The following is a 16,929-nucleotide window of genomic DNA, read 5'->3' on the forward strand; positions in this document are numbered from 1 at the left end:
TGAAGTTGATAGACCTGGGTAATCAGTGCTGAGATCAAGGACCAGAATATTACCGCTATATAATATAAAGTGCGCAGGAAGGAACCCCTTCTCTTTACCAGCACCCCACTCTCCCTAGAGCACCTACTATCCAGACTTCTAACGCCATAGATTAGTGTTGCTTGTTTTGAATTCTATACAGATAGAACCATACAGTGTGATTTGTTTTTGTGTGTCTAGCTTCTTTTGTGTTTAGTTTGTGTATTCTCATTGATGAATCATACTCCATTATATGACTATACTAGATTTGTCTGTTATACTACTGATAGATGTTTAGGTTATATCAGTTTTCTTGGCTATCAGAAGCAGTGTAGCTATAAACATTCTTGAACATTCTTTTGGTGATAATATGTATTAATTTCTGTTGACTATATTCTCAGAAGTAGAAATGCCAAACACTGTGAAATGGTTCCTACATTAAGAAAGAATGTGAATAGGTATGTTCAGCTCGAGTTGGCACTACAAAGTAGTCTTCCAAAGTGATCATACTAATTTGATACTCCAATGGTGTATGAGACTGTATCCTTACCATACTTGGTATTGACTACTTGTTTTTTTCCCTTCCGTCAGATAGGGAAAGTATGCATTGTAGTATGCATTGTGATTTTAACTCCATTTCCAGGGTGGCTGTTGAAGCCGAGCACCTTTTCATGTGCTCATTGGCCATTTGGATATGTTCTTTTGTGAAGTATCTGAGTCTTTTGCCCATTTTTGTTTTTTATTAATATGCAGGAATTTTAAAATATATTTTGGATATGAGCCCTTTACTGAATATAGTTATTACAAATATCTTCTCTCAGTGGGTTGCCTTTTACTTTCTTACAGGGTGTTTTTTTTTTTTTTTTAAATGAGCAGACATTCTTAATATTATTATAGACCTATTTATAGTTGTTTTCCTTTATAGTTAGTGGTTGTATATGTGTGTGTATGTAGTTATGCTTAAGAAATCTTTGCTCATGAGGTTTTATTTCATTTTTGTGTTTATTTTTTCTGGACTCAATATTGGATATGCTACTTGATTCTAAAAAAATCCATCTTCCTCCCCGTCCCCTATTTTGTGTCTCTCCAGAGTGGGTATTAAGGACATTGCTGGTATCCATTTGCCAACAAATGTGAAATTTCAGAGTCCGGCTTACTCTTCTGTAGATGCTGAAGAAACAGTTGAACCTTATACAACTGAGAAGATGAGTCGAGTTCCTGGAGGATATTTGGCTTTGACAGAGTGCTTTGAAATTATGACAGTAGACTTCAACAACCTTCAGGTGAAAAAAAATTCAGTTACTATTTTCAAGCATTAAATTTCATGCATTGTTTAAAATAATATATAGGACAGACAATCTTATTTTATGAGTTTGCATGAAGATTCCACTTATTGTATGTAAAGAAAATGATTAAAGGGTAATTAGAATTTCTTCCTGAAATTATTTGCTTGCTTGCTTTCCTTGCTTTCTTTTCTTTTCTTTTCTTTCTTTTTTTCTTTGACAGTGTCTTGCTGTCACCCAGGCTAGAGTGCCACTGTGCCTAGCCCACTTACTTAAATACAAAGAAACCCCCCCCTAAGATTGTTGGGAATGTATAGGGTGCCAGGTGCTTTCACTTGTGTTATTAGGCAGCTCTTATGACATACTGCCATACAATTATAATTATCCTGTGTTACGCAGATGAGGAAATTGTTGCTTACATTAAATAATTCCCACCCAAATTATTCAGCATGTGAATACAGGGGCAGGAATTCTAACCTAGGTCTTTCTGACTTTTCTCTGTATCATGCTGCCATTTCAAATTAACAAAATGAACAATAATCCAAATCTCAAGGTTGTATGTATATTACGGTGACCAGCCTTCATGGTTTGCCCAGGACTGAAGAGGGTTCCGAGACTTGAGACTTTCTGTTTTGAAACCAAGATAGTCCTAGGAAAAGCAAGAGAAGCTGATCACCCTAGTGTGTATGTGTGTGTGTTGGTGAATGGTGTAAGGATGTTCTGTATAAAGAAAGTGCCCAGCTGTGCACAGTGGCTCACGCCTGTAATCCCAGCACTTTGGAAAGCTGAGGCGGGTGGATTACCTGAGGTCAGAAGTTCAGGACCAGCCTAGCCAACATGGTGAAACCCTGTCTCTACTAAAAAAATACAAAAAAATTAGCCGGGTGTGGTGGCGGGTGCCTGTAAACCCAGCTATGCAGGAGGCTGAGACAGGAGAATTGCTTGAACCTGGGAGGCGGAGATTGCGTGAGCCAAGATCGCACCATTGCACTCCAGCCTGAGCAACAAGAGCGAAACTCCGTCTCAAAAAAAAAAAAAAAATGGGTGCCGAAAGAAATTGGAAAGGTTACATAGAATTCTCTGAAGGTCTTTAATAAGTAAAGTTCAGTGTTCAAGGACATAAATGTTATAAGTGAAACCTGTTTAGAGATAGAATACTTGTGGGGGGTAATTTTAGCCTAAGTGTTTTTTTTTGTTTGTTTTGTTTTTTTTTTTTTTTGAGACAGAGTGTCGCTCTTATTGCCTAGGCTGGAATGCGATGGTGTGATCTTGGCTCACTGCAGCCTCCACTTTTCGGGTTCAAGTGATTCTCCTGCCTGAGCCTCCCGAGTAGCTGGGATTACAGGCACCCACCACCATGAACGGCTAATTTTTGTATTTTTAGTAGAGACAGGGTCTCACCATGTTGGCCAGGCTGGTCTCGAACTCTTGACCTCAATGATCCACCCACCTCGGCCTCCCAAAGTGCTGGGATTACAGGCATGAGCCACCATGCCCAGCTAGCCTAAGATTTTTATAACTTAATAGAAGCTTTCCTTTATTATTTGTTACCACATTGTTCTTGAGGTGATCTGGAACTAATTTAACAATTTGGCCTTGCTTACTGAGGCTGAGCTTTCTGAGCTTCAAGAGCATTCCTTACCTGTTATGACTTTCAGTAGCAAGTAACACGTCTGTAGCTGCCAGTTATCCTTTTATTATTTTAAGGCTTTTTAAAATTTTAATTTTTCTTAGCCACACACACAAATCTTATTAAGGTTTTAGTTTCAAAAGTCATGCATGTCTGTTTAATACTTTCAAGCAATACAGGATAGAAAGGAAAAAGTCCTAGTATTTTTCTTCCTCTTTAAAATCTCAACCCTTCTTTCCCCAGGTCACTAGTTAGAAGTGCGTCTTTCCAGACCTACTTTTCTGTACATACACACACACACTCCCTCTCTCTCTCTCTCTCACTCTCTCTTACACATTCTTTCTCTCTCCCTACTCCCTCTCTCTCCCTACCCCCTTCCATCCCCCTCTATTTTCTAAACAAAACAATCTCCACTGCTTTGTTACTTAAGCTTTTTCATTCAGCAGTATATTATGGACTTCTTTCCATATCAGCAATATATATCTGCTTCATTCTTTTTAATAATAGCTACATGGTATTCCAATAAAATAGGTCAGAGCTTCCCAACCATTGTGCCTTAACATGGTTATAGGTGTGCCAGTGTACTGAATCCCTCAGGGAGCTGGGCAGGACTAAGAACTCCAGAGATGGAAAATGGTAAGATATTGAGGCACGTATATATGAAATACATAAAACCCTTTCATTCCTTTTACATTTTTCTCAGGAATTAAAAAGTCTTGCAACTAAAAAGCCTGATAAGATTGGTATTCCTGTTATTAAAGAAGGCATACTAGATGCTATTATGGTTTGGTTTGTGCTCCAGCTTGATGATGAACATAGTTTATCCACAAGTCCTAGTGAGGAAACATGTTGGGAACAGGCTGTCTACCCTGTACAGGACCTTACAGGTAGGTCTTGTCAATTTTTTTTTTTTTTTTTAAACCTTTTGCTTTAATCTTCTAAGTATTCGAGTCAGTGGCAAAAAAAAAAAAAAATCCTTTCGATATGAAGTTTTCAGTCAAGGGAGGTTGGTTAAATCTTTCAGAACTCCATTTTTTTTTTTTTCCAAAAGAAATTTGAAATAGGTAATATTTGTGGTTAAGAGAGACAAACACAACTCTGTTGCATAGCACTTGGAAAACCTATCATCATTTCTTCAGCTCCGATTTTTCTAGTTATCAGTAGATGAAGGAAGTCCTGCTCCATTATTTCATGGGAAGTATTGGAAAAGTACTGCTTTTAGTGCAGGAGTTCTTATTCCTTAGAGAAGCTGATGACGTCTGTGGAGCCCTGGGTCATAAAAATGTATACATTCATACAAGCACAAAGTTTTTCAGTTTTAGAGAGTTCATGGATCTGTGAACTTCCCTAGGGAAGTTTTGTATTAAAGATTTTTTTTTGGTATGGAAATTTTTTTTACAGTGATTCGATGGGTTTAATGTAAGTTTAAAGTAGTTGAATTATATAGAAAAACAACCCTTTTTAGGCTGGGTATGGTGGCTGACACCTGTAACCCTAGTACTTTGGGAGGCCCAGGTGGGAGGATTGCTTGAGGCCAGGAGTTTAAACCAGCCTGGGCAACATAGCGAGACCTCACTTCTTTTTTTCTTTTTCTGAGATGGAGTCTCACTCTGTCACCCAGGCTGGAGTGCAGTGGCGCAATCTCAGTTCACTGCAACCTCTGCCTCCTGGGTTCAAGCGATTCTCCTGCCTCAGCCTCTTGAGTAGCTGGGACTACAGGTGCATGCCACCACGCCCAGCTAATTTTTTTGTATTTTTAGTAGAGATGGGGTTTTGCTGTGTTAGCCAGGATGGTCTTGATCTCCTGACCTCTTGATCCGCCCACTTCGGCCTCCCAAAGTGCTGGGATTACAGGTGTGAGCCACTGTGCCCGGCTGCAAGACCTCGTTTCTACAAAATGAAAAAAATTAACTGGGGATGGTGGCAAGTGCTTGTAGTTCCATCTACTTGGGGCATTGAGGAAGAAGGCTCCTTTGAGTCCAGGAGGTTGAGGCTGCAGTGAGCCAAGATTGTAACACTGCACTCCAGCCTGGGCAACAGAGGGAGATCCTGACACACACACAGACACACACACACACAGAGAGAGAGAGAGAAACTCTACCCTTCTTAAACTGGAAGTTAATACATCTATTTCTGTTTAGTTTCTTAATCAAGGGATCTAATTTGGCAAGGTCATAAAAGCCTGGAATCAGTATATTGTTGTGGCTAGTATGTTGTTTTTGGAGTCAGGTAGATTTGGATTCAGTTCTTGGCTCTGCTACTTACTGAATCCCTCCTGGCCATCCTTGCCATTTGTTTCTCAGAGCTTATGTTGTATCATATATAAAAATGGGATGATACCACTTATCTTGCAGCACTGTTTTAGGGATTCTTAGAGATGGTAGGTATAAAATGCCTACCACAGTAACTGGCACTCAGTGAATGCTATTTTTTACTTGTGTTTGTTCTAACTCTCTTTTACCTGTAGTAACTTAGACAGATGTCTTTTGTTTTTTAATCCTTCTTAGAGAAAGGACATTTATATGTTTAAGCATAAGAATAGCAATTTATGGCTGGGCTCAGTGGCTCATACCTGTAATCCCAGCACTTTGGGATCCTCCTGCCGAGGTAGGAGGATTGCTGAAGTTCAGGAGTTTGAGAACAGTCTGGTCTCTTCTAAAAATTTTTTAAAATTCAGGTATGGTGGTGAGCGCCTGTAGTTCCAGCTACTCTGGAGGCTGAGGTGGGAGGATAGCTTGAGTCCTAAGATTGAGGCCACAGTGATCATACCACTACACTCCAGCCTAGGCCACAAAGCAAGACACTGTCTCCAAAAAACCCAAAAAAGTGTAACAACTTGTATTTTCAACTGGTTCCAGGGCTAATGAGAAGGAATTACGATTATACATTTATACATTTACATTTTAAAATTTTACCACATGTAGGCCAGGCGCAGTGGCTCATGCCTGTAATCCCAACACATTGGAAGGCTGAGGCGAGAGGATCACTTGAGCCCAGGAGTTCAAGACCAGCCTGGGTAAAATAGCAAGACCTCATCTCTATTTAAAAAAAAAAAAAAATAGCTGGGCCTGGTGGCATGCATCTGTAGTTGTAGCTACTTGGGAGGCTGAGGCAGGAGGATTGCTTGAGCCCAGGAGTTGGAGGCTGCAGGGGGCCTTGTTATACCACTGCATCCCAGCCTGGGTGACAGAGTGAGACCTTGTCTCAAAAGACAAAACAAAACAAACGGAAGTTTTCCCACATATGAAAGGAGTATGCTATGGTCTTTATTGTAGGACTTGGTTCTTCTTTATACTTTGAAGTTCCTAGACATGCAAGAATGCTTACAGTTAACAAATATAACTGATACAATTCTGTTGAATGTTACCTTGTTCTTTTGGAAATTTCAATTAGAGAAAAGAATGTCCCTTTAAGCTAAAGTGAGGTTTGATATTTATCCCTGAATTTTATCTTTGTTGTTATTAGCCTTCATTACCAAAGATGATAGAGTCTGCTGCAGTACTCCACCAACACCCCAATTTGGGGATATGGCAGTAAAAACATTATCACACTGATAGTCTCAGGGTCAATAATGGAGCTCTCGAATGTCTCCATTATGCTACTGGTTGATTGAATCTTCAAATTTCAGTTTTTCCCTAAGTAAATCTGGTAGGGTTTTCCTGTTCTTTTTTTTTTTTTTTTGTATATTAAATGAGTATTTGTAATCCTTTCTATAGTGATTTAAAGAATGGGGGGTTAGATGGAGGATGGAGATGTTTATGTGATCCTCTGGCTTATAAGCACTCCATATATTTTGTTTTTTCTTTCTTACTATTTAATGAAGACTACTGGATAAAGCCTGGAGACCATGTGATGATGGAAGTGTCTTGTCAAGACTGTTACTTAAGAATCCAGAGTATTAGTGTCTTGGATTTGGAATGTGAAATGGATGTTGCAAGAAGTTTTACCCAGAATAAAGACTTGTTGTCATTAGGAAATGAGGCTGAACTTTGTAGTGCCCTTGCTAACCTTCAGACCAGTAAACCAGATGCTGTAGAGCAGACATGTGTATTGGAATCTACAGAAATTGCTTTGCTTAACAACATCCCATATCATGAAGGCTTTAAAATGGCAATGAGCAAAGTTTTGTCTTCACTGACTCCAGAGAAACTGTATCAGACCATGGATACTCTCTGTCAGAATGAGATGAACTCTGGAACTGGACAGAGTAATACTGTACAGAACATCCCTGAACCTTTCTATGTGTTAGATGTGTCTGAAGGCTTCTCTATTCTGCCTCTTATTGCTGGCACACTTGGGCAGGTTAAACCATACAGTTCTGTGGAGAAAGACCAGCATCGTATTGCTCTGGACCTCATATCTGAAGCCAATCACTTTCCTAAAGAAACACTTGAGTTTTGGCTGAGACATGTGGAGGATGAATCTGCTATGTTACAAAGGCCAAAATCAGACAAGTTATGGAGCATAATTATATTGGATGTTATTGAGCCATCTGGGCTCATTCAGCAGGAAATAATGGAAAAAGCTGCAATATCCAGGTAAAACACAACATAATAACTTTTGGGTTTTTTTTTTTTTTTTTTTGAGCTCAGATTTTATGTAAATTCCTTAAGTTCTTTAATGGCATAACTGTAAAAATAAGTCAAGATCATTGTATGCTCCTCAAGCATTACTTTTCAGGACATGTGACTTCATTTGATGCTAAAATCGTCCCAGGTTTGGCCAGTGGGAGGTCCTTTAAACTAGTTCCTGTGTCTTTTTGACACGTTCCCATAATTCTTTGAGCATGTTCTTACTTTGGTGCAACCACATGTTTTATTTTCATCTTGAATTTTTCTCAACCCCAACCTTAGGATTAGTCTTTCTCCAAGGGACTCTGGTTCCTTTTGGTTCCTTTTAGTGGAGAACTATATTTTGAAACCAAGATATATATATCTTCAAGTGTGGTGATATTAATAGTTGTGGGCTTTTCATATATGGCTTTTATTATGTTGAGGTAGTTTCCTTCTATTCCTAGTTTGTTTAACGCTTTTGTCATGAAAGTGTGATTTTTGTCAAATGCTTTTTCTGCATCCATTGAGATGATCATGTGGTCTTCATTCTGTTAATGTGATGTATTGTAATTGGGCTCCTGTCTTGGCTTCCCAGAGTGTTGGGATTATGGGTGTGAGCCACTGTGCCTGATCTGCAGTTGTTTTTAAATGATCATTCTTGCTGGAAGCGGTGGCTCATGCCTGTAATCCCAGCACTTTGGGAGGCCGAGGCGGACTGATCAGGTGAGGTCTGCAGTTTGAGACCAGCCTGAGCAACATGGAGAAACCCCGTTTCTACTAAAAATTAAAAAAAAAAAGGAGCCAGGCGTGGTGGCGCATGCCTGTAATCCCAGCTACTTGGGAGGCTAAGGCAGGAGAATCACTTGAACCCGGGAGGGGGAGGTTGCTGTTAGCTGAGATCGCGCCATTGCATTCCAGCCTGGGCAACAAGAGCGAAACGCTGTCTAAAAATAAAAAAATTAGAGGAATAAAAAAATGGCTACTCCATAGACCTGTCTCTTATACACATCTAGATGTGTATAAGAGACAGGAGCGAAACTCCATCTCAAAAAAAAAAAAAAAAGTTCATTCTTAAGTTCTATTCACTCATGCTAGTTTAAAGTACAGGGGAAAGCTTGAAAGCTTGGTAAACTCTTTCATTTTTTGTTTTTTTAAAAACCATGGCTATGGTTTGAATGTCTCCTCCAAAGCTCATGTGTTGGAAAGTTAATTCTCATTGCAACAGTGTTGAGAGGTGTGATATTTAAGCGGGGATGAGGTCAGGGGGGCTCTGCCCTCACAAGTGGATTAATGCCATTATCATGGATGGGAGTGGCGGTTTTTATACAGGATGAGGTCAGCCCTCTTTCCCATTCTCTCTCTCTCTCCCGCTCCTTTCTGTATCTCTCTGCCCTCTGCCATGAACAGTCAGCCAAATAAGTTGCTGTTCTTTATAAATTACCCAGTCTGTTGTATTTTGTTAGACTTTTGAGTTACAACATTATTTTTTTCATTGCTGAAGGCATGGATGGTTCTGAAGTATCATTTAGCTTTGCAAAAGATTTCTGAGGAGTCTAGCAGTTGCAGTAATGTAAGTAACAACAAAACACTCAATGTTAGTAAAGATAAGCAGAGTTTCAAAGCAATGGCCATTTTATCTGAACATAGCTAACATCTAACACTATCTTTTAGCCCCCAACCTAAGGGTAGGGAGGGGGTCTTAGTCACCATTCATCTCATTCACATATAGAAGTTGAGTTGCAAGGATAATAACAGAGAAAAAAAAATTGCAAGCATAGATAACGGAGAACTAAACTGATTATCACTTAGTTGATAGTGTCAGATCCCACAGGTTGAGGACTCAGTTCCACAGACTGCCCCCTACTTCAGATGCCAGTTACAAGTAGTAGGTTGTCACTAGTACTTCTCACAGGCTGTAAATTGGAAGTTCCTGAGACCACTTCCGTTAATTTTCTAGAGTGGTTCGCAGAACTCAGGGAAACACTTATGTTTGCCCATTTCATTTATTATGAAGGATGTTACAAAGGATACAGATGAAGAGCCAGATGAAGAGATGCATAGAGCAAGCATGTGGGAAGTGGCACAGGGCTTCCATGCCCTCTCTGGGCACCCTCTAGGAACCTCCATGTGTTCAGCTACCTGGAAGCTGTCTGAACCTTGTCTTTCTGGGTTTTTATGGAAGCTTTGTTATGTAGGCATGACTGATTACATCACCGGCTATTAGTGATCAACTCAACCTTCAGTGTGTCTCCTCTCTCTGGAGGCTAGTGGGTTGGATGGAAAGTCCCAATCCTCTAATCTTGCCATGGTCTTTTAGCCCCCAACCTAGGGCTGGGTAGGGGCCCTTAGTCATCATTTATCTCATTAGCATACAGAAGACACCATTCTGTAGGTTCCAAGGGTGTTAGGAGTTCTGTGGCAGGAAACAGGATGAAGACCAGATATATATGTATCTTATTATAATCACAATATCATATTTGCCCTATGTATACTTTATATTCGGCTATTCCTGAGTTGTATCCTTTGTAATAAATCCGTAAATATAAGTAAAGTGTTTTTCTGAGTTCTGTGAGCCATTCTGGCAAATTATTGAACTCAAAGAGGACATTGTGGGAACCCTTGATTGTTACAGCCTGATGGGTTCTTTTTGCCCACTGCCCAGAAAAGCCAATACAGTGAGAACAGCAGAAGTTGGAGTAGGGAAACTTTAGGTGGGCTCATGCCTGTAATCCCAGCACTTGGGGAGGCCGAGGTGGGTGGATCACTTGAAGTCAAGAGTTTGAGACCAGCCTGGCCAACATGGTAAAACCCCGTCTCTACTAAAAATACAAAAATTAGCTGGGAATGGTGATGTGTGCCTGTAATCCCAGCTGCTCAGGAGGCTGAGGCAGGAGAATCGCCTGAATTGCAGCACTGCACTCCAGCCTGGGCAACAGTGTGAGACTCCGTCTCAAAAAAAAAAAAAAAAAGAAAAAAAGAAAAGTGTGTAATTATCACAAGGCAGCCAAGTGGAAGAATGGGAGATGTTTTTCAAATCCACCTCCCTGAGAACTCAGAGGCTAGTTTTAAAGAAAAATTTGGTGAACTGGTGGCTAGGGAATGGATACTGCTGACTGGTTTGGGATGAAATCATAGGGATGTCAAAAACGGTCTTCCTGTGCTGAGTCAAGTTTCTGGGTGGGAGTCATAGGAGCAGTTGAGTCTGAAAAATATCTCAAAGACCAATCTTAGGTTTTACAATACTGATGTTATCTATAGGAGCAATTGGGGCAGTTACACATCTTGTGACCTCTGGCTCCATGATTCCTGAGCAGTAGGGCATTATAGAAAAGCAAGCTAGGGTACAATGACTGGGTATCATTTAACTGTGCCTACATTTTAGCAGAATTCAGGCTCCTCCCATAATCCTAACCTTGTGGCCTTTCCTTAGTTCTACAGTGGCTGTTTTGGTCCCTGAACAAGGAGAGGGTTCATTTCAGGAAGGGACTATTATCATCCTTGCTTTAAAGTTAAACTGTAAACTAAAATTCCTCCCACAGTTAGCTTACCCTATGCCTGAGACAGTCAGTTTGTGAGGTTAGAAGCAGAATGGAGTGAGCTATGTTAGATTTCTTTCACTGCCATAATTTTTGCAAAGGTGGTTTCAGTTTTATAGATGGCCAAAAGTACTGAAAGTCCAGGACCTACAGTTGGCATCAGAACTGAGGGCAGTCATGTGGGATGGAGCCCTTATAGCACTGGATGCTAACTCCAGGTAATGTCAGTATTGATTTCAGTTGTAGTACACTCAAAAGGTATCTGAGAATTTTTTGGGGTGGGAACCTCCTCCCTGCCCCCCCGCCACCACCACTTGGTGTCAGAAGTTTTATTTTTTTTAGACAGCTGTCACTCTGTCGCCTAGGCTGGAGTGCAGTGCCATGATCATGGCTCACTGCAGCCTTGAATTCCTGGGCTCAACCTACGTTTTATAAATAGAAACGGTTCCTAAGACTACTTCAGTGACTCACATGATATCGTTCCCAACTCTCTTTCTCCCATAGATTTCATGACTATAAGGTTAGCTTTTATTAACCTGTGTGCTTTTTTAACTTGCTAATTTCATAGAATGGTACCCTCTTGTGGCTATTTGGGGAGTGAAGGGTTGTTAGTCAAGCAACATAAAGTTCTGTGGCTAGTCTCTCCTTTCAGAGACCTTTGTGATCCTGAAGAAAATTAGATCTGATTTTCACTTAAATGCATCACAATTAGCAGATAACGTCAGTTGTTCAGATAATTTTAATAACATGAGTTTTCAGAATTAAACTTGATCCTTTTGAGGAAAAAAGATTTTTCCAGTGATTTGGGAAGACATAAAATTGTAGCCAGTTTGGTAAAGGCATAGATTGGAATTTGGTTAAGAGCTGTGCAATTTTATTATGAGGTGTGAAATTTCACTAACTGTGGAGATTGAATTTCTACCAGACTACCTAATATGCCAAAAAGTTGATAGGAAAGGAATAGCAACAATGGGTAAAGCACTGGGGGCAGGGTGGAGTCCATTCTTAGGCTAATTTATGAATATAGGATTTATTACAACTCTAAAGGATCATGTCGTTATATTCAGTGGGTGAAGAGAGATTATCCTGGTGCAGAATCATGACTTATCTTTATCAATCTGGTGCCATTACACTTGGAGTCATCTCTTAACTTTGCTTGCTGAATCTGTGCTCCTCACATTACGGCTGGGGATATGGCTTCCTGTTAGCTTGTCTTTAGGAGAGAGTGAGCTGTTACAAGAGCAGACTGTTTCCTTATTAACTTTTCCTCAAATGTATTATTTTGAAAATTTTCAAACTTAGGAAAAATTGCAAGAATAATAACAGAGAACACTAGATTATTGTTTACTTTACTGAACCATTTGGTAGTTGATTGTTGGCATCATAAACTTCATCTTTTCTTTAGTATTTGGCATGTGTTTCCTAAGAACAAATGTTTTTCCCTACATATCACAATAAAATTGTCACTCAGGATATTTCACATTGATAAAACGCTATTATTAATATATAGTGCATATTAAAATTTCCCATTACCCCAGTAATATTCTTCATTGCTTTTCTTCCCAGTCTAGTTCTAATCAAGAGTCTTACATTGCATTTAGTTGCCACGTCTTGTCATTATAATTTAATTGTCCTTGCTTTAGATATCTTTAAGTGGTTATAGAATTGAGATAATCAGTTTAGTAAGAGACCGGAGAACTAATTGAAATCTAATTCAAGAGCAGTAGCGCCAAAGTAGTTTTGAGGAATGGGGTGTTTTATAGCTTAGCTTGTCTAGGTTTTAATGATCTATTTAGGGAGACTGCATAGTATATAATTTTGGAAATGTTTATGAATTACTTTTTAAGATATGAACAAATGTGTTGGTGAAATGTTTAGTTCTATATTTTTATAAGTGGATTCTTACTCTAAATATTTAATTTAGGAGTAAAAACATACTGCGAAATGTACATATGATAATATAAAGTTCACCTGCCTAGTATGCTGTTCTAGAAATTCAAGTAGGAACAAGCTTGGGATATTCAGTAAAAATGCAGATTTGACATTTGATTGTAAATGTGGAAAATGAAAATAATTACTTGGTTTAAAGTATCCTCCACCTCTGTTTCATTGGATGTCAGTAGGTGGCCCACCCACATAGCACATAGCTCGGGTGTGAGGAAACAAGACTACATAGGTAGGTGTGGAAGCTGCCTTGGCTTAAGAGCCCTTTGCTTCACGTAGCAACTCTTCTCCCATGGGCACAGCTTCCACGGGCTAGCAATATGAACACCTGGTTACACTCTCAGGGAAGCCCACATGTGGTATGGGTTCCTGTCAGGCATTTATCCTTTGTTCATAGTTCTCTCTGTCCAGATACAGTCTACCTATTAAGAGATTTTTTTTTTTTTTTTTAAACCATAAGCAGTGTTGCTGATAAACACAGCTGACATTTTATTCTTATAAGATTTTCAGAGAAAGAGAAGGTAAACCCAAGGTCAGCTGTAGGAAGAGAAAGGATTTTGTTAACCCTTGACTCTCTCTCCTCGAGTATTAGAGTATTTGGACTTTTTTTTTTTTTTTAATTTTGCATTTGGAGTGTTTAACCTTTTATTTTGAAATAATTTTCAAGCCTTTGGAGAAGTTAATAATACAAAGAACTTACCATACACCTTACACTCAGATTCACAAACTATTAATATTTTGCCACATCTGCTAAATTGTTCGGGAAAAAACATTTCAGGCTCTTTCCCTGAACCATAGATACAATGTGTCTTTACTCCTAATACCTTGGAATGCATAGGACATTCACTTATATAATCACTGTACAATTATTAAAATCAGGACATTTACAGGGACACAATACTGTTATCTAAGCTACAAACTTTATCCAGGTTTCACCAGTTGTCACAATAATGTCCTTTGTAGCTTTTCTGTTCCTGGTCTGGAATCCAATCCAGGATCATATATTCCATTTAGTTTTCATGTCTCTTTAGTGGTGCAGTCACTGCTCACTGCAGTGTGGACCTCCTGGGCTCAAGCGATCCTCCCACCTCAGCCTCTTGAGTAGCTGGGACTATAGGTGTGCACCACCACACCTGGCTAGTTTATTTATTTGTAGAGATGGGGTCTTGCTAGACCCAGGCAGGTCTTGAAGTCCTGGGCTCAAGCAATTCTCTCACCTTGGCCTCCCACAGTGTTGGGATTATAGGCATCTCGGCCACCGTGCCCAGCCTGTCCCATTATTTTTGATGTTAATACAATCACATGGTTTAAGTTGTATCTACACATTTCTCCATTCAGTAAGTCACTATTTCCCCCTTTGTGATAAGTCATTTGTGGGGGTGATACTTTGAGAGTGTAAAAGGATATTTTCCTAATCAAACTTTGACTTACTAGTTTTAGCATCCATTGATGACTCTTTCCTGAATCTAAAGACGTATGTTCATTTAAATAGCTAACTGGTCATTTTTCTCTTTCATTGATCAGTACTTTGACTTGAGAAATTATTTCTAGTGGTTTACTGTTCTGAAATACCAGCCATGAATAATAGAAAATCCATTAGACTCTGTGTAATCTGTAGCTCTTTACTGATTTATCATGATTCTTAGTTACTGATGTTTATACAATTGGGGGGATTACAAAGGGTTTCTTTTGTTTTATGTTTTTTTGAGACAAAGTCTCACTCTGTCACCCAGGGTGTAATGCAGTGGTGGGATGTATTTCACTGCAACTGCTACCTCTTGGATTCAAGCAGTCCTCCTACCTCAACCTCCCAAGTAGCTGGGACTATAGGGGCATGCCACCACGCTTGGCTAGTTTTTGTATTTTTTATAGAGATGAGGTTTTGCCATGTTGCCTAGGCTGGTCTTGAACTCTTGGGCTCAGGTGATCCACCCACCTTGGCCTCCCAAAGTGCTGGGATTACAGGCGTGAGCCACTGTGGCCCAGCCGCAAAAGCTTTTTAAAATATGTACTTTTTTCCTTAGGTGTTTACTACAATCTGGAGGCAAGATCTTTCCTCAATATGTGCTGATGCTTGGGTTGCTTGTGGAATCACAGACACTCCTAGAGGAGAATGCTGTTCAAGGAACAGAACGTACTCTTGGATTAAATATAGCACCTTTTATTAATCAGTTTCAGGTAAGTGTCTAGAGAAGTTCAACCAGGATGCTGCTGAACAGTCTACCTTCGCTGTCTCTTTAGTCACTGTTTAATCTAGCTAAACACAGTGACTAAAGTTTAGCTGGATTAAACACAGTGACTAAGAGCACTTAGATTCTTACGTATAGTAAGTTCGTACAACAAAGGAACTTATTATAGGTAAAAATCAACCTAGACGTTATAGTAACCAAGGAATTTTGTCGTGACTGCTGATAAAAGTTTATAGGTATTTGGCCAGGTGTGGTGGCTCATGCCTGTAATCCCAGCACTTTGGGGAGGCTGAGGCGGGTGGATCACTTGAGGTCAGGAGTTCAAGACCAGCCTGGTCAACATGGTGAAATCCCGTCTCTACTAAAAATACAAAAAAAATTAGCCACGTATGGTGGTGCATGCCTGCAATCCTAGCTACTCTGGAGACTAAGGCAGGAGAATCGCTTGAACTCAGGAGGCAGGAGTTGCAGTGAGCCAAGATCGTGCCACTGCACTGCAGTCTGGATGACAGAGCGAGACTGCATCTCAAAAAAAAAAAGTTTATAGATACTCCTCTGAATCACTGTCATAAATGGAAGAAGGGTCCTAGGTTTTAATCTTACGAAAAAGAGTGGTCTTTGTCCAAAAAAGATTTATGTTCTAAACTTGAACCCTTACATTGAGACCTCAGGCTGGCAGCTGATAAGTATCAGCAGCTAATGCTCAGATTCTAGGAAATCAGACTGCAGAGAGCAGGAATGCAGGAGCCTAGGAAAACAGAGCTCAAGCAAAAGGGGGTTAGCCTCTGTTTAGGAAATAAGGAGTCAAGATTTAGAAATGGGCTGGGCATGGTGGCTCACACCTGTAGTCCTGGCACTTTCAGAGGCAAAGGTGGGGCAGATTGCTTGAGCTCACAAGTTCGAGATGAGCCTGGGCAACATGGGGAAACCCTGTCTCTACAAAAAATACAAAAATTATCTGGGCTTGGTGGTGCATGCCTGTAGTCCCAGCTACTTGGGAGGCTGAGGTAGAAGAATTGCTTGAGCCTGGGAGGTGGAGGCTGCGGTGAGCTGAAATCACAACACTGCACTGCAGCCTGGGTGATAGAGTAACAAATGTTTACTGAATGTCTACTACATGTACATTTAGATTTGGAGAATAGGGCTATAAATAAAGGTAGAATTTTTGGTAAGTTGGATGTGGGCTATGAAAGAGGACTCCATTTTTTTTTAGGTGAAAGCACCTGGAAGAATGGTTCCCATTTACTGATAATGGGGAAAATAGCATCAGGCTTTGTATGTTGCTGTGGTCACTGAGCAATTGGGTAAGAATTCAGAGAAAGCTCTGGGCTGAAGATTTAAATTTGGCAGTTAGCCTGTAGCTGGTATTTAAGGCCATAAGACTGGATGAAATAGCATGGGGGCATGTTGATAAAGAGGGCTGGGAACTGAACTCTAGAGAACTCATAAAGTTATGAGCTTGGTTTGGTTGGTTATATAGAAGGAACTGGCAAAGATGACAGGAGGGCCGGGCATGGTAGCTCATGCCTATAATCCTAGCACTTGGGGAGGCCAAGGAGGGCAGATTGCTTGAGTCCAGGAGTTCGAGACAGCCTGGGCAACATGGCAAAAACCCATCTCTACAAAAAATACAAATATTAGCCAAGTGTGGTGGTAGGCACCTGTAGTCCTAGCTACATGGGAGGATCACTTGAGCCCAGGAGGCGGAGGTTGCAGTGAGCTGTGATCATACCACTGCACTCCAGCCTGGGGAACAGAGTGAGACCCTGTCTCAAA

At 40.2% G+C, this 16,929-nt stretch overlaps 1 protein-coding gene across 2 annotated transcripts in view; it reads left to right on the forward strand.

Annotated features, from left to right (window-relative positions):
- PRMT9 (protein arginine methyltransferase 9) overlaps positions 1–16,929 on the forward strand; it is a 49,668-nt gene that overhangs the window by 29,110 nt on the left and 3,629 nt on the right. For both annotated transcript variants that reach the window (XM_011973248.1, XM_011973249.1), the window contains 4 exons: positions 1,109–1,301; positions 3,635–3,818; positions 6,755–7,469; positions 14,989–15,142. In XM_011973248.1, the coding sequence (XP_011828638.1) occupies positions 1,109–1,301; positions 3,635–3,818; positions 6,755–7,469; positions 14,989–15,142 (1,246 nt within the window). The remainder of the gene's footprint in view (positions 1–1,108; positions 1,302–3,634; positions 3,819–6,754; positions 7,470–14,988; positions 15,143–16,929) is intronic.

The sequence above is a fragment of the Mandrillus leucophaeus genome, unplaced genomic scaffold, assembly GCF_000951045.1.
Source record: "Mandrillus leucophaeus isolate KB7577 unplaced genomic scaffold, Mleu.le_1.0 Scaffold136, whole genome shotgun sequence".
Classification (NCBI taxonomy): domain Eukaryota; kingdom Metazoa; phylum Chordata; class Mammalia; order Primates; family Cercopithecidae; genus Mandrillus; species Mandrillus leucophaeus.